Source organism: Staurois parvus, unplaced genomic scaffold (genome assembly GCF_062004578.1).
Source record: "Staurois parvus isolate SC_StPar_1 unplaced genomic scaffold, SC_StPar_1.0 ptg000080l, whole genome shotgun sequence".
NCBI classification, from domain to species: Eukaryota; Metazoa; Chordata; class Amphibia; order Anura; family Ranidae; genus Staurois; species Staurois parvus.
The window spans coordinates 45,274-68,980 of NW_028317876.1; the positions used below are offsets into that span (position 1 = coordinate 45,274).

At 41.4% G+C, this 23,707-nt stretch overlaps 1 protein-coding gene across 3 annotated transcripts in view; it reads right to left on the reverse strand.

Moving 5' to 3' along the window:
* Window positions 1–780: 780 nt before the first annotated feature.
* Window positions 781–23,707, reverse strand: part of MTUS1 (microtubule associated scaffold protein 1) — a 289,384-nt gene continuing 266,457 nt past the window's right edge. For all 3 annotated transcript variants that reach the window (XM_089669556.1, XM_089669557.1, XM_089669558.1), the window contains 7 exons: window positions 20,232–20,446; window positions 18,848–18,953; window positions 18,325–18,398; window positions 18,125–18,223; window positions 16,472–16,588; window positions 10,688–10,785; window positions 781–2,683 (listed from right to left, as the gene is read on the reverse strand). In XM_089669556.1, the coding sequence (XP_089525682.1) occupies window positions 2,467–2,683; window positions 10,688–10,785; window positions 16,472–16,588; window positions 18,125–18,223; window positions 18,325–18,398; window positions 18,848–18,953; window positions 20,232–20,446 (926 nt within the window). In that variant the 3' untranslated portion in view covers window positions 781–2,466. The remainder of the gene's footprint in view (window positions 2,684–10,687; window positions 10,786–16,471; window positions 16,589–18,124; window positions 18,224–18,324; window positions 18,399–18,847; window positions 18,954–20,231; window positions 20,447–23,707) is intronic.

The following is a 23,707-nucleotide window of genomic DNA, read 5'->3' on the forward strand; positions in this document are numbered from 1 at the left end:
GTGGTTATGTGGTAGCAATATCTACTTAAATCATTGATGATGTTAGATCCTCACTGCTAAATTTAGAGATCTCCCAATGGGTTTGCCTACATTCTATTCAGTTCTGCATTGTTGCCAGAAAGGAATTATTTAAATGGTCTTTCCACCCTGGTAAGCACTGCTGTTGAGCACTGTGCTTTAAACCCCTTCTGCTCTGCTAGCTGAGAATCCATTGCAAAGAATCTGATGAAGAATTTGCTTTTTCTGGGTAAACTGGACTTCTCTTTAAAAAAGGACCCTCCCCTTTACTGAAAATCATCATACTCATTTCAAAAGACACCTGTGGGAGGTGGGGTGGGGGATAAATTATTTACATACCTTTCCCCCAGCTTCCATTGTGCAAAGGGTGACATGATTCTCCTGTGGACGAGATCCCAGGGAATGGTGAGCACTCACAATATCCGTATAGGCACCTCTATGTCTATTCTTGTAGATGATCAAGGCTGTAATGGTCAATATTTAAAACAATTCTGAAGGTATTTTTGAAGAGGACCTGTCAGAAGAGAAATATAGGAACTATGGTTGCTGACATATCTTTATCTTCACTCCAGCTGCTGCTGGTTTCAAGCCAGTGATTCACCAAGATGTCTGCTCTGGAGTATGCACCTTTAAAAATAATTCAACAATGACGAGCCCCTTCTTTTCTCTCCTGAATTTTCTATGTACTAAAAATTGGACCACTGTACATCATCTGAAGCAGAGGATAACAATGCACAAGAAAAATGACTCAACAGAACTGTATGAAGTAAATTACTGCACCAATAAATTTATTCTCTTATTACATGTCAGAATATATTTCCATCATTACAAACCAAGCAACTACAGCTTTATTATTTCTTTTTACATCCAAGTTTGCTAGAAGCTACACACATTTGAATGATGCAGATGAAAAAACAGATAAAACAAAAACACAAAATTTATCCTGTGCCCATATTTGTCCTATCAGTGACAACATCAAAGTCCTATGATAAGAAAGACGGAACAGGGGTACAAACCAATACAAATTGGTGACAGCCCTGGACCGTCTTACCCAGAAAGCCCAGTGGCAGTATGAGCAGGACTTCAATGCCTAAGAAGTGAACACAAAACGAAAATTAACAGAAAACCAATTTTTGCTGGGTAATAAAACTCTTTGGAAATTATTTTTTGGAAACTCTGCAAACAATTTAAACTAAACCACACTGCAATAGCCAGGTCAACAGGAGGTAAAACCATTACACAAGTCATCTGACAGTTCCTGCAGGACTTCTGTTTGCTGAAGAAGAGATGAGCCGCATTAAACCGTATTCAAGCCTTTCTCCTTCTTTATACTCCAGTCTGTGATAAAGTTGACCTTATTGTAAGGCAAATAAAGACTTATTTAATTATGTATCGTGCAAATTAACTATTGATCGACAGCAGCCAGATTTAACCTTTTACTGGTTAACTCCAGTAAACTGAATCCAATTGGTTGCTGGGAGTTATTGCACATCACTGCAGTTATTAAATTATCCTGTTAGTGGCAGTTCCCCTTATATATGGTCTTTTGATGTATGTACCTTTTAAGATGTCAATTCAACCCTGATAAATGAACTGATAACTAACTTCTGCAAAGACACAAGCTTGATACAGACAATGTTACAAATACACCATGCGATGTCTTTTGCATAGACCCGAAAAGTAACAGCGTTATGTAGCAGATGTTCAGCACAGTAGAAGTGCAGAGTGTCTATTTAACAGACTCAAACTCACACCATTTCTACATTTTAAAGACCAAGACAGTCACAGGGGCACAACATGAAGGCCCGAAAAACTTACTAGATAGTGTTCTGATGCTTCCATAAAGAGGTTCACAACAGGAATAGGCAACCATGTATTGTGCTGAATTCCTAAAGCAGTAACACATTTTTTTTTTAAATACAGACATGTTTCATGAATATAGTCCTGTACAAAAGACAGAAAAAAAAAACCCTAACAAAACAAAAACACAGGCAGCATGAGGCACACAATTCAGGTGTGTTACCATCCATCTCATTCACTTTACAACCACCCCATCCAACAGGAGAAAAAAAATTACAGGTGATAAAGAAACTAGAAAGTTTGTGATCTTTTATCTACAAGCCCTGAGCTTTTTTCCCTATACACTCGCTGTAGGTGAAAAAAGGCAAAAACGCAAGAAACGGCTGTATCTTGCTAGGTAAGTGCTTTGTGCAACAATGTCTATACAGGTATTCATTTCCCAGTCCAAAGTCTTCTCTTTAGGTAAAAGAGCAACAAGAACAAGTTGCCCCTTCATTTCCAGTAGGTTGAAGAAGCCTTCTCCCAAATTCCAGTCATGTGTAATGGTTAGATAGCTAATATAGCTTTTATTTTCCACTGTACATATCCAAAGCAATCTCACCGCTATGTCCTGAAATGTTTCGGTGAAGTCTAACCACTGTAGGGGTGTCATCTGGGTGACACTGTTGGGCTGGAAAAGGTGCCCGAGTTCCGTGATGGGTGAAATGGGATTCCAGGGGAGGATGGAGACAATTTTTTAGGACTGCATAGGTCACCATTGTGCAACTTCCATAGGAGTTCTTCATTTTCCATCGAGAGCCGCTTGTTCGCTTTGGACTCTTTCTCTAGAGATCGCTGCAGAACCTCCTGCTCCGTAGACAGCTGCCTATAATGGCAAAATTTGTAAGTCAATTTTGTGTACTAATATAAATAGACAAAAGGATGACAGCTGGATGACAAACCTGTAAATCTGTTATATTGTCTTTTGTCATAGTGGTATAGTTGGCTGTTATAGTGAAACCAATACAGACACAGCCAACCATGGATTGTTTTTGATGAAGCAATCTCTATGGCTAACCTCATCCTTATGTCACTATGTAGTGAGCCACTGAACTGGAACAAGCAGTGAAGTATAGGAACATCCAAAATACGCATAATCATTCAAGGTCAGTGACAATGTCTACGAAATATAGCTAGGGGGGAGGATGACAGCACCAATATTTCTATGCTTAGAGTTTTTCTTTAAGCAACTTGTATAGTCTGTAACATGTGGCCTGTGAAATGCTACTGGTCCCTCCCCATTTATATCAGAAAGTAAAAGGAGTAGATCTTACAGGCAAACGTCACAATATAAAGCGTTTGGGTTCTTCACAAGTGGGGAAATAACTGGGCGATACAATCACCCAGTTCCAGGAGTAGTTACAAAAATTCTTCTCATATAACGCTGCTTTCTCAATTTTTCAAGTCCTTGCAAAAATATTAATAGATTACTAAAATTTCTGCAATACCAACTCACTATAAACACACCAAAGATGCCAAGAAAAATAGTATGTAAATCACATCCATTATAACTCAACTTGGACTCTACATTGAAGATCTTGCACTTAAAGTGTTACTAAACCCAGGACCCTGCATTCACTATATCTGGTCTCCCACAGAACATGGAAATGCATTTATTTTAGTAAAATATAAACGGTTAAATACCTTTTCTCATCAGCAGTCTTGTGACTACTGTCAGTGCCCAGCAGAGCACTGGTAAAAGCTTGTAGGAGGAGTTCTCATTCTCCCCTGATTGTCCTTTGAAGCTGCAGGACCCCTGACCCTCTGTCTGGACAGTGGTGATCACATACACTCTCCCAAGAAAAACAAACAAAAGAACCCCAAAAAAACACTCTAGCAATATACACCAAGCTGCGCATGTGCAGCTTGCTCCCAAGGCCCGGGAGTCCTGGGTGTGGAAAGTCAGGTGTGGTGGTGGCACTGGCGAGTGGAGAGAGCCGTGCAGGCGGGTAGTACCAGTTCAGCCGCCTGCTATCAGAGGAAGGACCCGGAAGGAGGTGGAAAAAGACCAGGAGGACCCGAATGATAGGTCAGGTGACTGGACAGCGAAGCCTGGGAGATGAGAGTAGGAACCAGGTAGATGGAGCTCCGCTGCACCTTTCCCAATGGACCTTAAGCTTGTACCTTTGAGCTGTTGTGGCAGAGGCTCTGCTGGGAGGAGAGTGTGAGCGGCGATTGTTTGCGGTGCGAGAAGCGAGGGGAGAGCTTAGTGGAGCCAGCTAAAAAGCAGTGTCCTTGGGAGAAGGACCACCTGGGCTGAGACGAGCCCCCCCAACTCTAAAAGTCAGTAAGCTCAACCTGGAAAGTAAATAAGAACTTTTTATGGTGGCAACGGGTACAGTACTCAGGAGAGGGTGAGTTGCCGGGGGAGGTGTTAAACACCCAAACTGAGCCCTTGTATGGTACTGTGAAGGCTGTGTGGAAAAAAGAAATAATATCAGTGTCTTGGGGGGGTCTTAGAGGCCAAGAGGAGGATGGGACAGTGTACCAAGGATTCAGATTGAAATATAAATCTGCATCTAACAGCATCATTTCCCGTAAGCCTGAGGAAATGAAGAGTAGCTCTGTTAGAGGAGGGGGAGGGAAAACCCCCCAGTCAAACTTAAATACAAGTACGATAAAAAAAAATTCATGCCTCTACAAGAGAAAAGTTCACAGAAGCCAACTATAGAAAGTCAAGGAGAAGAGAGTAATTTTAGAGGTCATGGGAGACTGAAATTTTTCAGCTGGTGTCCTTCCGATGCCTCTAAAGACAAAGTCAGAGAGAGGGGGGGAAAAGAAGCATGGAGGAGCAAGAAGTAAATTCACAATGCCCACAAAAGCAGAAATAGCTTGCTTGATTGGATGGAAAGATGGGAAATCGGCAGTCCTGAGATTCCCAGAAGAACTAAGTGACTTTTGTGAAAACTTTAAAATTAATGGGTGGGAGGAGAACTGGCAAAGAGTCTCTAAAAAAAGATAGGCACTTGGGAGGATCCAGACTGGGGGTCTCCTTCCCCCTTCCCTTGTGTTTTTTTATTCTTTTTTTTTTTCTGTCCTTCTCTCTAAGAAAGAAGGATGGTTAGACAGGTAAGAGAATGGTTAGAAAGAAGGTTGGGCAGGTATGGGTAGAAGGGGGGAGCACCACGGTGGGTAGTAGGGAGGCCTATTATGATGCTAGCTATCAGACCTAATATGGGAGATCAAGGTTTGAGTGAGCATGTGTGTTTAAAGCATTACCCAGATGAAGGAATCAACTGTGGCTGTGGGCCACAGTCGATTCAAGGACCAAAAATAGGTCAGGGGGGTTTATGGAGGGAAGAGAGGAGGGAGGGGAAGAGGGAGGGAGGGAGGAGAGGAGGGAGGGAGGAGAGGAGGGAGGGAGGGAGGGAGGGAGGAGAGGGAGGAGAGGAGGGAGGGAAAGGAAGAGAGAGGGAGAGAGGGAGAGAGGGAGAGAGGGAGGGAGGGAAGGAAGGAGAGGAGGGGAGGGGAGGGAAGGAGAGGAGGGGAGGGGAGGGAAGGAAGGAGAGGAGGGGAGGGGAGGGAAGGAAGGAGAGGAGGGGAGGGGAGGGAAGGAGAGGAGGGGAGGGGAGGGAAGGAGAGGAGGGGAGGGGAGGGGAGGGAAGGAGAGGAGGGGAGGGGAGGGAAGGAGAGGAGGGGAGGGGAGGGAAGGAAGGAAGGAGGAGGGGAGGGGAAAGGAAGGAGAGGAGGGGAGGGGAAAGGAAGGAGAGGAGGGGAGGGGAAAGGAGGGGAGGGGAAAGGAGGGGAGGGGAAAGGAGGGGAGGGGAGGGGAGAGGAGGGGAGAGGAGGGGAGAGGAGGGGAGAGGGGAGGGGAGAGGGGAGGGGAGGGGAGAGGGGAGGGGAGGGGAGGGGAGGGGAGGGGAGAGGAGAGGAGAGGAGAGAGGAGAGGAGAGAGGAAAGGAGAGGGGAGAGGAGAGGGGAGGGGAGAGGAGAGGGGAGGGGAGAGGGGAGGGGAGAGGGGAGGGGAGAGGGGAGAAGGGAGGGGGGAGGGGAGAAGGGAGGGGGGAGGGGAGAAGGGAGGGGGGAGGGGAGAAGGGAGGGGGGAGGGGAGAAGGGAGAGGGGAGAGGAGAGGGGAGGGGAGAAGGGAGAGGGGAGAGGAGAGGGGAGAAGGGAGAGGGGAGAGGAGAGGGGAGGGGAGGAGAGAGTAGAGGGGAGAGGAGAGAAGAGGAGAGGGGAGTAGAGAGGAGAGGGGAGGGGAGGAGAGGAAGGGAGGGGAGGAGAGGGAGGGGAGGAGAGGAGGGAAGGGAGGAGAGGGAGGGGAGGAGATGAAGGGAGGGGAGGAGAGGAAGGGAGGGGAGGAGAGGAAGGGAGGGGAGGGGAGGTATAAACTTTAAAAGGGGTAGTATGATTGTGGCAGGTGATTTTAATTTTTGCATGGACCCAGAGATGGATGCCTCAACATGCATGTGGAGAGAAGGAGATAGGAGCCTAAAGAATATATATAAAAAAAAAAAAAGTTACATCAATGTCAATTGATGGATGCCTGGAGGGTTAAACACCCAAAGGAAAAAGACTATACCTTCTTCTCTACAGCGCATAGGATATATTCAACACTAGATTATATATTGACTGAACATAGACTCTTGGGGGTTTATTTACTAAAGCTGGAGAGTCCAAAATCAGACTCCCTTCTGCATAGAAACCAATCAGCTTCCAAGTTTCATTGCCAAAGCTTCATTGAACAAGCTGAGGTTAGAAGCTGATTGGTTTATGCAGAAGGGAGTCTGATTTTGGACTTTCCAGCTTTAGTAAATAAACCCCTTGGAGTCTCTGATGAAAACAAACATAGAATTAATGTCTATATCAGACCATGCCCCTATCACAATAAGACTACAGTTTGGAATGGAACAGAACGGAATAAATTTGTGGCGTTTAAAAGAGTCCATATTACAAAACCAGGAAGCAGAAATAAAAGTAAAGCAGGAAATAGACCTTTGAGATAAACAAACCCGAGGAGGTTTCTATTGCTATTATATGGGAAGCACATAAAGCCTATATTAGGGGTATACTGATCGCAATAGGGGCGGGGATAAAAAAAAAAAACGAACAGGGAAAAAGAATTAGGACATTAACAGAAGAACTATATCAGCTGGAACAACTGCATAAAAAGAAAATAACTATAGAATTACAACAAAAGATATTAAAAAGAGAAGAGTTAAAGGAATCTCTGGAACAAGAAACAAGGAAGATTTTTAATGGGGTTTTGAAGGAAAGATATCGGTGGGGGAATAAACCAGGGAAATGTCTGATGAAGAAGTTGAAAGAAAAAAAAATTAAGAAATTGTATAGATGAAATAAAAAACAAAAAAGGTGAAATGGTATATTCAACCACTCATACCACTAATATATTCCAGAGGCACTATAGGTTTATATGGAATAGAAGAGAAGAACCAGAAAGACTGAGGAAGAGAGGAAGAAAAGGAGGCAGACTTAACTAAACAAAGCCGGTGTACCTAGATTAGATAAAACTAGACTAGCAGCTTTGGATAATCCAATATTAATAGAAGCCAACTTGGCATTAAAAAGTAGAGATGTAGGAAGGAGTCCCGGACCTGATGGGTTTACTGGAAGATACTATAAGAAGTTTAAAGAAAATTTAGCCCCTAAACTAAGTTCATATATGAACGCACTAGGAGAGGAGACAAAGATGAGGGAGGAATTGTTACAGGCATATATAACAGTAATACCCAAGGAGGGGAAAGATTAGTCTCAGTGTCCCAGCTATAGACCCATATCTTTGCTGAATACTGATACAAAATGATATTCGAAGGTACTAGCCACCAGGATGAAAGAGCTGGTGTCTGACGGGATACATTTAGACCAAGTGGGATTTATACCGGGTAGAGAGGGAAAGGATAAATGGTTTAAGAAAAATGCTTAGCCTACAAAAGAATGAAAGGAATTGAGAGGAACCGGGAATTATTCTGGCAGTAGATGCTGAAAAAGCAGTACAAAACAGGGATGTCCCCTGTCCCCATTGCAGTTTGTTACCTCCACGGAACTGCTATTAGCAACTGTTAGAAATAGTGTAGATATTTGGGGAATGTGGACAGGGGATGTTAAACAAAAAGTGGCAGCATATGCTGTTTTATATCAAAAATCCCAGATTAACATCACCGAACCTAATGAAAAAATATGGGGAGCCAACTTGAAATTTAACCCCTCAAAAAGTGGGATATTAAATATAAACGTTCCAAAGGCTGAGAAAAAATTCTACAAAAAGAGCCCCCCTTTAAAATGGAGAGAAAAAGAATTAAAGTACTTGGGAATAAAATTAACATCACATATAAAAAATCTGTATCAGGCAAATTATATCCCATTACTAAATGAGGTAAAAGATGAACAGAGGAAAAGGTCTATGGGAAAACTGTCTTGGATAGGTCAGATAAACATAGTGAAGATTATAGTACCAAAAGTGTTATATAAATTTAATACGATTCCAATATACCTTCCCGGATCTTTCTTCAAGGTTCTCAAAAAAATGATACTTAGATATGTGTGGACTAACAAAAAAACAAGAGTTAAGTATGAAGTTTTGTGCTGTAATAAAAAAAAGGGGGATTAAATATGCCAGATTTTAGGAGGTATTATAATTCGGTGCTATTATCACGAATTGTGGATTGGATACACAATATAAAGTAGAGAAGTTAGGTAAGAATGGAAGGTGCACGTAGTAAGGCACCATTAGAAAAGTTTATTTGGATACCACAGGAATTTCTCACTTGGGATGAGGACACAAGCACTTTGACACAGAATGTATTTAGGATTTGGGATTTGGGAAATACACAAGCAGAAGGAATGGAAATTCAATTCACTGTCAATCCCGTTGGCGGGAACTAGATTTTTCCCGCCCGGAAATGACAATATTTCAGGGAAATGGATATTAGATAAAAATGCAAGTTTAAAAGATATTGTGGATAGAGGAGTATTATGTTCGTTACACGAGTTGAAGAGTAAAAAGGAAATATTTTCCACGCTGGATGAGTGGCAATACTGTCAATAAGACATTTTGTTGCAAAGCTTCCACAACGACTAAGGAATGAGGATGAAATGTATCCATTTAAGCAATTGCTAAGTATAAATGGAATAAAGAAACGTAGTACCTCAAGGATATATAGAATACTTACTGAAATAGAGGGATTAACATCCCCAACATTTTTGGACATGTGGGAAGTGGAATTTGGAACAAAATTGAATGAGCAACAAAAAAATAAAATGTTTAGTTTAACACATGAGGGGGTGAATGTGAATATAGTTGAAATGAATTATAAGTGCCTAGTAGGATGGTATATTACACCCAACATGATGCATACATTAAGGACAGACATTTAATCTCAGTGCTGGAGAGGATGTGGGAGTAAGGGAACAATGGCACACATCTAGTGGGACTGTCCCAAAATACATGAGTTTTGGAGGGAGATAATGCAATGCATACAAGAGATCCAGAAGATTAGTATACCGATGGACTTGTGGGCTTGCCTATTTTATAAATCAGAGCTTTCGGTGAAGCAATATAAAAATCCGATTTTGTTTCATATTTTAAATGCAGCCAAAAGGTCTGATTCCTAAATATTGGCAAACATTAGAACCCCCAAAAATAAGAGAGATTGGATGGACAGGGTGGAATATATATATAGAATGGAAGAATTGTATCATATAGATCAGGCATGTCCAAAGTCCGGCCCGCGAGCCATTTACGGCCCGGGGGTCGGTTTCATACGGCCCTCCAACAGCCCTCCCTGGTCTGTGTAATGTGGCCCTCCCACGACCCTCCCTTCTATGGCAGACAGTCTTCTGCTTGAGAGCAGAGGGCAGTGCGCATGCCTGACTGCGGCGCATTCTCCCTGGTCTGTGTAAATGCGGCTGTCGCACGGCCCTCCCTTCTGTGGCAGACAATCTTCTGCTTGAGAGCAGTGCGCATGCGTGACTGCACCGCGCTGGCAGCGACAGAGGGCGGTGCCGTCAGGGCCGGGCTTCCAGCGTGAAGTGTGTTTCTCTTCCCCTCCCGGCTGCCGAGCAGAGACTTCAGCTCCAGCTACCTTTTTCATTAGTGCAGGTAAGTTTTTTTTTAATTTATTTTCAATACATTGTGAAAACTCAGCTGTCAGTTGATCTTAATGTTATGAAATGAAAAGTATGTTGTTTGCAATTAACTTGGCATAAAATAATTTATTTGCATTTAATTGTAATGGTTCAAAGAATGTTCGGAAAAATGTTCGGCCCTCCACCATGTTCACTTCATCCAATCTGGCCCTCTTTGAAAAAAGTTTGGACACCCCTGATATAGATGAAGATAAAATGGGAAATTCAAGTAGACTTGGGAAGGATGGTATAGTTTTAAAAAACAAGGAGATTTTTAGAAGTGGCTGGAGTATAGGGAAAAAAAAAGGAAAACAAACAAGGATTTGGAAACAAAAAGGAAGATAACGGATAAAGAAAGAGAGGGGTAATAGTGAGAGAGATTAATAAAAGAAGAACAAGGAGGATAGGACCAAGAAGATACGAGAAGGGGGGTGGAAATTAAATATGGATTTTTATACTGTATGTCACTGGTTTAATATGGGGTTGTATATAAAAAAAATAATAAAGATATAACATATATAAAAAAAAAAAAAAAAAAAGGACAGGATCAAACATCCTTTTAACACAATGCAGAGGATTGAACCCTTAGGTTCCACAGCAAGTAGAACAAGCATGCTTTACTGCATATGCAGACTGATTTTACTGTTGTGGGTTTAGTAACACTAACTAGAATCCACTGAACAGATAAAGTAAAATTAACTGAGATTATTCAGCTACTATGCACTACAAATCAGATGACGCTTTTACCTTGAGATTGCTATGTGATTCGCCATTCGAGCTTTGAGATCCTCATTCTCCTGCTGGCACTTGTTCAGCCGTTCTACCAGCGTTGTGTTAGTCTCCACCTAAACAAAAAAAAAAACAAGTCATTGTAAATGCAAGGCCTGCCAGGTCAACCTTAAAGAAGGATATTGTGTTTGAAAAAGGCATGGGGATTGGCACATGTGAGTCTAATTACATAAAATAAATATTCATTCATTGTTCCCAGAATTAAGGGTGGAGAAGCACAAGAACACAAGGAATACAACAAACAAGTAAGTGCTGTGGCCAGGCCAAAGCAACAAATTGAGTGAACTCCTGCAATGTTCACACATCCAGCTGTATGCTGAGAAGCAATGTGTGTTTTTGGAAGTCTAAACTGCAGAAATACTCCCTTTTATTATTACTGTAGTCATACGTAGCCACAAGGAGAATGTATTGCTTTCACAGTACCAGAATAATGTTAATACAAGGAACAAGGCAGTACTATACTGTATACTGCTGTGGAGGGCACTCATTTACATTTAGCAAGCCATTTGTAGAATGCACATGACATCATCAAACAGAAATACCAACACTATGAGATCACTGACATAACACCAGCAATGGAATGAGGGACAAGCAGGTGCCACTGCTGAACATGCTTCTAATGCCGACGGGCAGGGAAATTGCATATACTTGTTTACTTTCAAAGTGCTTGAAGAATCATGTACAAGACACTTTGTACAGTTTTAAATATTTTCTGTCATCCGCAGATTATAATGTCTAGCAACATTAATGCAAAAAGGGAGTTGAAATAAAGTAAATCCTGACACTTATTTGTTATAGGGTGGCCTGCTATCATTTTGGTATTGACAGATAAGACCCAGGGGATACGTTTTAAGAACTGCAGGAAGGATAAGGTTTGGTCATCTGCCAATCACATTCCAGTTGTTACTCTTTAGATGCAGGTTAGACAAGTCCGACGAGTGTCCTTCATTGTGGAAGTATTGAAGGGTCCATCCAGGATTGCAAAGGAGAAACATACTTCCTGAAAGAGACAGTAGCTGAAACAGACCTTTTCCGCTTGAAACCCATCCAATTTTTTTTTTTTTTTTTTAAATCAGATCCTTTTTATTATGTTTTTCCACACTCATGCACAACTTGTGCGCAACCAAAAACTCACAAAACCAACATCAATGGCCATATAGTGATATCAATACAATTGGTGCATAAGGATTTATACTTATCCCATAATCATACTGATAACACTGATTTGTCCCAATAGTTGGCAGATGACATTTTTACTGCAACGATAATTCCTTGTATTACAGGTATGTACCGGGGTGGTACCATTACTAAGCATTTGCAAATGCACCAATACCGGAAGTGGCGTCAGCTTGGGTGCAGATAGAGCTATGTTCCTCTACATGGTGATGAGTTCTTTTACATGTTCCTTTGTGTACTTCTGTATTGCACTTTATAGGTTAGTTGTGAACATGTGGTGTTTACATGTTATTTATATATATATAATCATTTAAACATGTTCTGTGACATTTGAAAAATAAAAAGGTTTTGTTTCATACGGTCTTGAGTTATAGTTACAGTAATTATAAAGAAATGATCATTTTTCGTTTGTCTAAAAAACTGTCACGACACTAAAAATGGGTATTGGTAATTGAACCGGCGAGTACTTGAAGTAAGCATGGGTACTTGTACTTGAGTCTTAATCTGGTATTGGTGCATCCCTTGTATATACAAATGTTTCCCATTAACCTGCACACTGTATGTTCGTACATGCTTACAATAAAAATTAGTGTTTTGACAATAGAACTTTAGGAGTGGGTGCAAGCCCCTGAATCAGAGAGAATAACCCATCTACATTAAGACGAAATGGAGCTAAACCAGGTACTGCTTAGCCAGTGATTCCATATTTTTTCAAATTAACAGGAGCATTTTCTGTGCCGAGATATTAACTTTACCGGAGTGATAACTTACTTGAGTCTTCCACTCAGCTATCTGGGGGTGGGGAACAACCATTTATGTTCGATTAATTTAAGAGCCACGTAGAATAGTCTTATGACAAGGGTCCCATCCAGACAATTTAGGGAGAGAGAGGGAGCGAGGGATATAGGGAGAGAAAATAAAACAAAAAACAAGCCTCCAATTAGCTTAAAACAGCAGTTTCTAAAAGTGCAGAGAGAACCAGATTTAGATCCTTCAGAATCAAATGGAGTGAAAAGCCAATAGGCTCTGAAACAAGATAAACTGGGCATATACCAGACCCTTGAAAGTGCTGAGAGCCGATACTGGTTCAGCAACCATGAAGCAGGCTGGAAAATTATGGCATTATGGAGCAATGAGGGTCACTAAAATGCCCTCCATCTGGATTCTGCAAAGCAGACAATGTAGGGGTTTCAGAGGAGGAATGGCGCAGCTGAGGCTGTACTGATCCCACTGAGCCACCAAAACATTCAACACTTTTGCTAGAGGATACCTTTACAGACAGACAAAACTGTCCAGTTGTTGAATTTGGAGGTCCAGATTGACCATAACCCACTTGCGACACATATCCTTGAACACCCTCTGGTGTAGGGTCTACTCCATTGGGTCCAGGTCCTGTTGGCTAACAAAGTTTTCCTGGTAATTGTCTACATCTGGCGGAAGAGGTGGGACTTGCCCATGACAGGACCTGAATTAGCTGCCTTGTTGCAATTACACTTCTAGTTCATTTTTGAAGCTTGATGTACTCCAACACCATAGCATTGTCTACTCTATTTGGACAGGATGAACTTCCAACCGGCGGTCCAACACTGCAGAGACAAACAAACCATCTGAAGTTCCAAGATACTGATAGCAAGAACAGACTCCACCACTTACAGGGTGCCCAGGACTCCTTCCCAGCTCAAAAGCATCTGTCAACGATCTTTCAAAAGATGAGAAGGGACTTCCATGATACCAAAGCTAGCTTCCTGAGCCACCAGGCCAAGAACAATCTGGTCCTCAGTTGCAAATTAATTGATTTGTCCATGGACCGAATTGACACAAATTTCCCATAATGACAGAATGTCGCATTGTAGAGTCCTGGAATGAAACTGGGCAAATTAAAACTTCCACAAAGAAGGCTAACATCACGACTCTCATGCAAAAGCAGAGAGTTTAAGGACTCCTGGACTGGAAATCTCAAACTGAACAGAGAGCCTGCAGTTTCACCCATGGAAGAAACATACTGGCCTGAGCAGAGCCCAGGACTAGACATAGATACTGCAACTGATGAGTTGGTTCCAGCAACAATTTAAAGTTCAGGATTCACCTCAACCACTGCAAATTCTGGACAGCCAAAGCCACATTGTCTGACAGAGCCTTCCATAAACAGGAGCCCATACATAGGGGATATCCCTGGAGGAAGTCACATGACTGTGAAGCAACACATTAGGAGAAGTCTATGACATCAGACTGCAAACAGGAAGTGTACAAGCTGCCATTTTGTGTGAGTCATTTCTAATGTACTTGCATGTAATCTAATGTGCACCAGTAAATTGCATTTAGGTTAAGTTTTTAATTAGGGGCTTTATTTTTAATAAAAATCTTAAATACATACAGAGAGCACTATATATCTTTCTTTGAGCTTCCTATATACAACTGCTGAAGGATCCCTGTGGATGGAGGTGGACTGAATGACATCCATATACAGCAGAAGGGAATAACACTTCTGGTATATTATACCCTGTTTAAATGGAAAGCGCAAAAGGCCTAATTTTTATTGGGCCAAACCACAAGGTGAGAATATTAGAATGTTGATGATGGGCTTTGCACAATACAAGTTGGAGTGATTCACAAATGTATTATAGAATGGATACAGTATTTATGGCACAAGTGAAAGAAAATAATAATGGACACAAATAGTGATAATTGAATGACTTATTTTATAATTGTGGGCTTGCACATTTTTTGGATATACAATTTGTGGTATTATAAAAAGTTCATTTATAGTTTAATTTGTCCTATACTGTGCAGCACTATTATTTGCTTGTCACATGTAGGAACACAGACTGTATGCAGCAGTATTCGGATGTATAATCAGATACACCCCTTTCCTGAGGCAATCGCACATTCATATTTACATATCTTCAGTTTTTTAATAAGTTTGGGGTCACTCTGCCCATACCATAGTGATTGCGACATTTTTTTACCATCTTAGCTACCCATATGGGAAGTTCACAGAAGTTAAAATGTCTCCTAGGCAAGGAGTCAATATATGGAGGATTTCATGTGGAATTTCTGTAGTCAAATGAAGACAATCAAAACTTTGCAATCCAAAATTGGATGAATGTCCCCTTTTTGGTATGGGAACAAATTGTAGTACAACTCCTGAACCTGTTCTACCACATAAACTGGGGCAATTACATTGTCAGTCAGAAAACCAGAGGCACAGAGAGCCCTCACACAATGAATTGGAATTACAGGAACAGGAAAACCACCTTAGCTCTGACTGACAATAAGAAATCCTCAGACGTACAGGCCTGACCCGAATAGCGGAGTTCAGTGTGAACTGGAACAGATGGGTAGTCACTGCCAACTGCAGGTCTGTCACAGAGAAACCACCAGTAAAGATAATGAACTAGAAGCCTGCACTGCTTGGCTGGAGAGCAGACTAGAACTTCCAAACCTGGCCTAAATCTACCAGCAGCTGTAGCTTACTACAAATTCAAATCTGTCGCAGAGAACGCCATTAAAAAAAAAAAAAGAAGAAAAAACACCCTCCAGTGCTTGCTGGCTGACCGACGAGACTTTCAGGGTTTAAGTACCTGGCATGAATATACCAGCAGCTGTTGATCGTATAAAAAAACATCCAAACAGAAAACAGAAGATACAAAGAAACACGTGCATTCTCCTGAGCACACCAGCAAAAAATGGAGGCATGATTGTTTTAGGTGGGGTTATCCCGTGCTGGCCAGTGTTTTATTAGTGCCAGTGTTAATTATTTCAGTAGGCGGCAGTATGACCCCAACAGTCTAAGAATCCCTGTGTTACTTAATAAACAAAAAATAAATAAGTCCTGCATCTTATATGCATATAAGTAATGGCCTTATTTAAAGTGGTTGTAAAGGCTTAAGGTTTTTTACCATCATGCATTCTATGCATGAAAGTAAAAACACTTTTCTGTGCAGCGTCCCCCCCATACTCACCTCAGCCCCCTCTCCATCCAGCAATGTGCACTGCAGTCTCGGCTATCCCAGGACTCACTCGCTAAAGGCCATTAGCTCCCACTGCTGTCAATCACAGCCAGTGAGCCAATGAGAAGAGAGAGGGCGTGGGGCCGAGCCATGACTTCATGTGTGAATAGTCACACGGAGCAGTGGTTTGGAAACGTGCCTGCTCGGGTGCCCTCATAGCAAGCCACTTGCTAAGGGGGCACCCGACAGGAGGGAGGGTCCAGGAGCGCAGGCAAGGGACCTGGGAGGAGGAGGTACTGGGCTGCTCAGTGCAAATCCACTGCACAGAGCAGGTAGGTATAACATTTTTTTTTTTTAAATTTTAAATTTAGGCCTTTAGTATCACATTAATGTGTGCAGCTGCAGAAAAATAAATGGCGCAGAAATATTTTCCCCCTGCACTGCATTTTAGTGCAGTGATCTGAACAGTTAACCCTGATATCAATTTATTTTCAATTTTTTTTTTTTTTGCAGGCAACCCAGGAACAAAGTTGTGCGCTATATTTCAGGGAATAGCAGAATGGTTTAAGGAAAGTAAATGGTCCCTACCCAAAAGGAAATTGATGAAAACACTTACCAGTTTCTCAATCTGCATCAGTTTTTTGTCTTGTTGGTGTAATTTCTCATTTTTAATTTCCAAAACTGCCTTAAGACTCTCCAACTCCTGTTCCAGATACATCACCTGGGGGTTTTTCTGCAGAGAATAGAAAAACTTGTTATTCCCCCATAATCAGGGTAAACCAAATTCTTTAGAAAGATCACAGGTTTGACAAATACTACTTGCCATTATAGGTGATCTGCTGGGAAAATGCTCTAGCTCTAGAGAAATAGGAGCCCATGCAGATGAAGTAATGGAATGATTATCACACTGGGCGACTTCCAGAAATTCATTTACTACTGTAATCTGTATAAATTTCATGTAAAGTAGAACTGCATTTTTTTGGATTCAGATGGATTGAAGAGTGATTAGAACATCTGTCACATTTTTATTGTCTCATTAGGGAGATTAGCCTTCTCTGTTTGTCATGTTTACAGTTATCACTAAAAATTAAAGAGTCTCCCCAATCGGACACAGATGGCAAAAAAAAAAACAGATGTTGACAGTGTTTATAAACCTCCCTTGGGTCTCTTTCACATAGGAGGTTGAAGAACTGACAGGCAGACGCGACCAGACCCTTCATTTTCCTCTATGGGCAGCCGGATGTAAACAGACTTGTGTCTGTTTACACCCAGTTACCTCTGATCTGGCAAAAACAAATGGAAGGGGCATCCATTTCCCTCCATCTGTCAAATTGGAGGACAGTCGGCTGTAAATGGACACCTGGTTTGTTTATGTCCAACTGGCCATAGAGAAGATTGGTGTGTGCCTGTGTCCACTCTGCATAAGGGGAGCGGACAAGAACCCATCATTCAGCAGCTATGCACAGCTCAGAAGGGGATCAGCAAACGGACCCCCTACTGAGAAAAACAGAATTCTGCCTGTGTGAAAGCGGCCTTATTCTATCTAATAAAAAAAAAAAAAAAAAAAAAAAAAAAAAAAAAGTAAGTATTTCAAGGTCTGTAACAAACAGCACTTCCATCTTTACCTTATATTGGTTGTACACATGAGCTAGTCTCAAAGGGCAAAATCCTTTTGGATAACCAGCCAAGATGGAATGCCTCTGATACAGAACAAATACATTGTGCATTGTCCTGCTGCACAGTTAAGGTAGTTTATATTCACTCATATTTGCATCCACCACAGTTTAATTAGACTACGCAGCAGCAGGTCATGTTCCTCCAGCCTGTGTTGCTAAAGGGCAAGAATCTCAACACTTTCTAAACAAAGGGCCAGATTACTGTCTTTCAGGCTACAGGGGGGCAAGAGTGTGGCCAGTGGGAGCAGAAAATGTTATGGCACCAGTAGGGGTAAACAATGCCCCATCTATAGTATTGGGGGGTAGATTGGTGCCCAATCACTGGTCTTAGTGGGAGAAATATTACCCCATCACCGGTGTCCATGGGAGAAATGGTGCCCCATCATTTTCAGTGGAAGTAATAGTGCCTCATCAGTGTTAGTGGGAGCAATAGTGCTATATTGTCTGTGCCAGTGAGAGGAATAGTGCCTCAAGGACCAGATTCCAGTCCCTAGGCCGCAGTTTAGAGAATCCTGCTATAGGGGAACAAGTCATCTTGAACAATGATTATATTCAGAGGATCAGGAGGACATAACAGCAGAAGAAATACTGACCTGGGCTGCTTTTTCTTTGGATTGCTTTCTTTGTTCTTCCTCAACTTTTAGTTTCTCCCTTAGAGATTCATTCTCCTGTTTCAGTTCCTCTATTTTTTTCTTGTAAAAGGAAGGAAGGGAAATCTAAACTTAGTTACTCTACTTAAAAAGTAGAAAAATAGATGAGATTTAAATCTAAAAAACAAAACAAAAAAACAAACCTCTAGCTCAGCCTGTTTTTCTTTAAAGGATTCTTCTAATGCTTTATTCTCACGTTCTTGGCTGTCTTTCAGGTCTAGGGAAAAGGATAAACATGTTACATAGGCAAAAACAATAAAAATTGAGATTGTCCAAAACTTGGGATTGTAAAATAAAATAAAATAAAAAAAATATAAAAGCCATTTCTTTAGGATGAAAAGAAAGCTGAAGGGATCCACTGAAGAGCTAAACATAGTGCTGCTATCTAGCAAATATATCATTAGCAATTGGCGCTTAATGTTTCCCAGCATTTCACTACCATTTACATTAACATTCAAAAGAAAGCTACCCCATTCCAGCTAAATCTGCCATTGCCACTGAAAAAAATGACAGGTAATGCAAATCACACCCCTAGGTCCCCTGAGGTACATTCAGAATCATGAAAGAGTCAATGGGCTCCTCTAAGCACTGATGTTGAATAAAAAATATAATTCAACTGACAACTAGGTTTGATTCGTGCTATCAGCATGGGGCAAAACATCATACCTGTTAAGGACTTCTCAGATTCTCTCTTTATGTGTTCTAGATCTTCAACATGACTAACTTCTGCTGCTAGCCTGTAGGCTTCATGAGTGGAATTCAGATCATCAACCTGTAAGAGTAATGCAAGATATTTAGATGTACCACATTAAAGTGTATGTACTAGCACAACCTATTTTGTTGTTAATAGATGGGTATTTGTTAATCCTAGGTTAATTTTTGCCATCTCCCCACTGAGATGATTTCTGTCACATTCCTGTCCGGAGACAAAACAGGGATATTAGAGGAAATCTTAAAAAAATTTGAGAAATTCGCAGCATAGACCACGTGTACATTTCCCACCACTTGATGGTTAACAGTCACCTCTTTGGCTGCATTTACACCTGAGCAGAGCGATTTTCAGGCTTATTTATGAAGGTTTTTCAGCGTTTTTGCAAGGGTATGCAAGCATTTTAGAAGTGTATTACAAGCATTTTGCATGTGTGTTCAAGCTTCAAGTGTTTTTGTTTTAGCCAATAGAACACACTAGGAGGAGAAGATTAATGGTGGAAAGCTGCCGTTTGGACAGAAAATGCACATAAAACACTCCAAAAAAAATTGGGCTTTGGCTTGAGTGTTTTTGAACTTCAAGGATCAGAACACTCAAGTGTGAATGGGGTCTTACTTTTTGGTGGCAACTCGAATGTTTTAGATTTTCCCTCACTTTTTCGCTTGGTAACAATGATAAGCAGAACAAAACAGAAGTGAATTTCCCAAAAGATCACAGAACGCATTAAATAGTTGATAATGGATCTCTCCCTTACCCCCTTTTTCCAAAACTAAAAAAGGCCCAGTCTTTGTACTGCACTATTCACCAATATTACAAGGAGGCAGAAAGGCAGATGTCATGTCTAAACAACAGTTGTCTAATAGTGGGCAATGTTTAAACACTGAACCAAGGATATTCCCAAGACAAGAAAATGCTTTACTGTAAAACTTTCCAAGGAACCCGGTAAGAGAACAAGTAGGGCAAATGTAAATAAATGTATAAATATGCATGTAAACAAAAAAACCACAAGCTTATTTTAGATCAGGGGGTCGCTAAACTTTCTAAAGAAAGGGCCAGTTTATGGTCCTATAGACTTTAAGGGGGCCAGACTGGGAGTAAACAATTCCGATCTTTGGCATTAGGGGGAGAAATGGTGTCAGTGGGAGGAATAGTGCCTCATTTTGTTGTCAGTGGAAGATATTATGCCCCATCGTGGGTGTCAGTGGAAGGAGTAGTGCCCCATTGTGGTTTTCAGTGGCAGGAATAATGTCTCAAGGGCCAGATAAAGGCAAGCAAAGGGCTGCATCTGTCCCCAGGGCCACAGTTTGGAGACCACTGTTTGAGAGTAAAGGCAAAGTTTACCTTCTCCTGAAGCTCATTCTTGTACTTTTCGGCTTCCTCGATAAAGATGGTCTGTAGTTTCTCGCACTCTCCTGTGTAGAATTGCTTGAGCTTCTCCTCCAAGTCAGACAGTTCAGCGATGTGCTCATCCTTCACCTTTTGTAGGATGCCTTCATAAGCAATCAGTAGATCATTCTTCTCCTTCTCTAACTTCTCACAGGTACTGGATGCAGATACTGCACAAGAGAAAGGCAAGATTTAATTGGAAGTCTACAGTAAACATTTTTAGGTTTAAGTCCTTGGCTTGTCTTCTCAAAAAAAAACAAAACAAAAAAAACCCATTGCAAGGAGTACTGACGGGACTGTTGAACCTCATATGATCTTTATTTATAAAGCCTTAATCCTTAGTTTTAAGGTAACTTTGTTATCCTAAAGAAACCCTACATAAGGAACAAATACTCCAATAAGCGCACTATGTATGAAACGCATTCGAAGGAGCCCAGGTGGGTGTTCTGCTGTCTTAAGCCTGGTACACATGGTAAGTTTATTTCCTTCAGTCCAGCAGGCTGTAGGAAAAAAAACACTGAGCAGCTTGAGAGAAATCTCTGTACTAATTCATTAATGTCAGTACAGTGATGTAGTGGATTGTGATAGACTGTCCACGTTCTATTAGATGATCAGTAAAATGACAATTTTATAGTATTGCTACTATCTGCTTCTTGCTCTTTAAATTCCTTACTCTCTTAAGTAAACAATCAGATATAGGTTGACAGAACAATGATGATAATTAAGATGGCGCCTTCATCCAGAGTCTCACCCTAGGTGACTCATTAGGAGAAAAGTATCTTTTAATGTAAACAACCCCCATAAAAGGGAATGAGTCTTTTTGGGGACAATGATTGGAAGATATCAACACGGATGGAAGAACACGCAGAAACCCAGTGGACTTTTCACCCAATCAATGTATATGCTTCGCCTGCATCATAAGCCCTATAAATGATACTGTTAGTTCCTCAAGAAAACAGAATTTTAGGAAGTTGGCAAACTGCAACAGTGTCAGTGTCTTGCTTCCACGTGCACGTAATTCTATATTAATTTGGCTCACTGGTTGATCACTGTAAATGGTCTGTAGGAGACCTAGTCCAAAACATTTTAGCGCCCAGTGTGGAGCCAGGGTTCTGAACACCGGATCAGCCGACCGAGAGTGGACGAGGGGGACCGTGGAGCATTCCAGACTTGGAGACTGATCACCTCCTAAAGCGGCAAGTGAATTTTTATGTGTAATAATTCCTTACCTGCGTAGTCTGGAATTGCCCAGCGGGACTACTCACCCGTCTGGCTCTCTGATGTACAATGTTAGTACAGCCATTGGCTTTGAACACTGATCAGATGCTGGTTTTCCAGCATGCTCGTTCAACAAAAGCTGGTTGCGAGATCGGCTTCTGTCAAACAAAGACCTGTACACAGGGGCCAAATGTTGGCCGTAATCTACGGTGATTTCGGCAGATATTGAGCCCGTGTGTACAGGGCTTAAGAATTACAATAAACCCTAACAGTGAATTTAAATAAGAGTGTGGTTTCCATTTCCACAACTGAATCTGCACTTATGTCAGGTATACTGTAGCAGTGTTTCTCAACCTTTTTTCAGTCAAGGCACCCATTAAAACTATGGACAGTCCTGAGACACCCTTTAAATTATGGACAATCTTAAAGCACTCCATTCTAAAATATGAAAAACTATTGTAATAGTTTTATATAATGCAGCAACATCCACACATGTAGGACACCCAACATTAGAGAGGATTTATTCTTCCAAAGCAAATACACTTTTTCACACTGGTACTGACTAGTATTCCAGTGTTTCCCTTCTCCCGCAGTTTTTCTCCATCACTGAGCTAACGTGACCCCAGCACTGATGGAGAGGGGCCGGGGAGGGTCAAACTAAGATGCTATGTAAGCAGCGGACATCCTCCTTATCAACTGATGTCATTGGTTACCAGGACGCCGGTGGCTAGAAGATCATAATGGTGTACAATGAAAACCTGTGGCTTTGTGTAACTAAAAGGCAGGCTTGTTCCACCCGCTGGCTTGTATACATGTTTTGGGCAATCTCTACACATTTTACCAAGGCACCCCTGAAGAAACATCAAGGCACCCCAGGGTGCCTGGGAACCTTAGTTGAGAAAGGCTGCTGTAGAGTATATGAACTTTGTGCAGCGCTATGGTGAACTTCTCCGCAGGTAACTATGGTTCTGTCATTGTTCCTGCATCTGAAAACAGGCAGTCCTTTTGATGACTTCAGTAATCTAAGTCACTCAATTGGCATCAGTAAGCAGATCAGCAAAGTCAGGTAAAGTCACAATTTCTCATCTGCATAGTGGTTTGGAGTAAGTGACAGTAGTGAAGCAAAAGCATTAGAATGGCAGCTAGGCAGCAAGCATTCTCAGAAGGTCAGAGTCGTTTTGACTCATGTACCTTGGCAAGTGTCTAGTTCCCCTTGTACTTTGCCAATCTTTTGGGGCTGCACGTGAACCCTCATATCAGGATTTGACTGTGTATAGGGTTTGCAAGGCCTCACTTACCACAAAATGAGTGTAAAAAGCAGTCTTGCAAATTGATCTTCATTATGATGAAAACATCACCTCATTAATAGTGACAATAAGTGGAACTGCACTGCATCTGAGCACCACAAGCCAAAAATGCTATTTAATTTTTTTTTTTATTAACAGACTTTAATTAATTTTTAATATTCAATCTCTTAGATTGTAAGCTCCATGGAGCAGGACCCTCCTAACCCTCTTGTATTGAACTGTATTGTGGATATATTGTAAAGCGCGGAGCAAACTGTTGGCGCTGTATAAATCCTGTATAATAATAATACTACTACAATATACACATATCAAGATTTGAGTCTGCTTTTCACCTGCAGACACACAAAATGAAAACCTCTCTGAACATAAATGTGGAAAAGTACTGTATGTTCTAATCACAAGTTATTCATATCTCTAGTCAGGCAGTTTACTTGTGAGCACTTGTCTATATACATCTGTCAAAATGCAGAGAATGGAATTTACCAGAGTATAACTGCCTTGCAGTGTTAAGGAGTGCACTTGTGTGAAGAAAAATTCAAGGTAATTGTAAAAACCAATATGCATCACGTACACAATCAATGAAAACCTGCTAGATATTTGTAAGATCTGTTGTGTTCTATTAACAGTAGCCCTCCTTCCTCCTTTGTAATAAATCCCCATCAAACCCCCCCCCCCTGCACAGCAGCTGAAGATTCCCATCCAGAGAGTAGGATCACCTATACTGGCTGGTGAAAAAGAATGCTAGAATGTAGTATTCTCCTTACTGACTTCACTAAGAATGTTGCCACACAGCAGTGATTGATGAGCATAGGTGGAGAACCCCTGGACTAACCTGTCACAAACCTTGACAATTACACTATGACACAGTACCTAGGGACGGCCTTCAGTAAAACTGAAAGCCCAAAT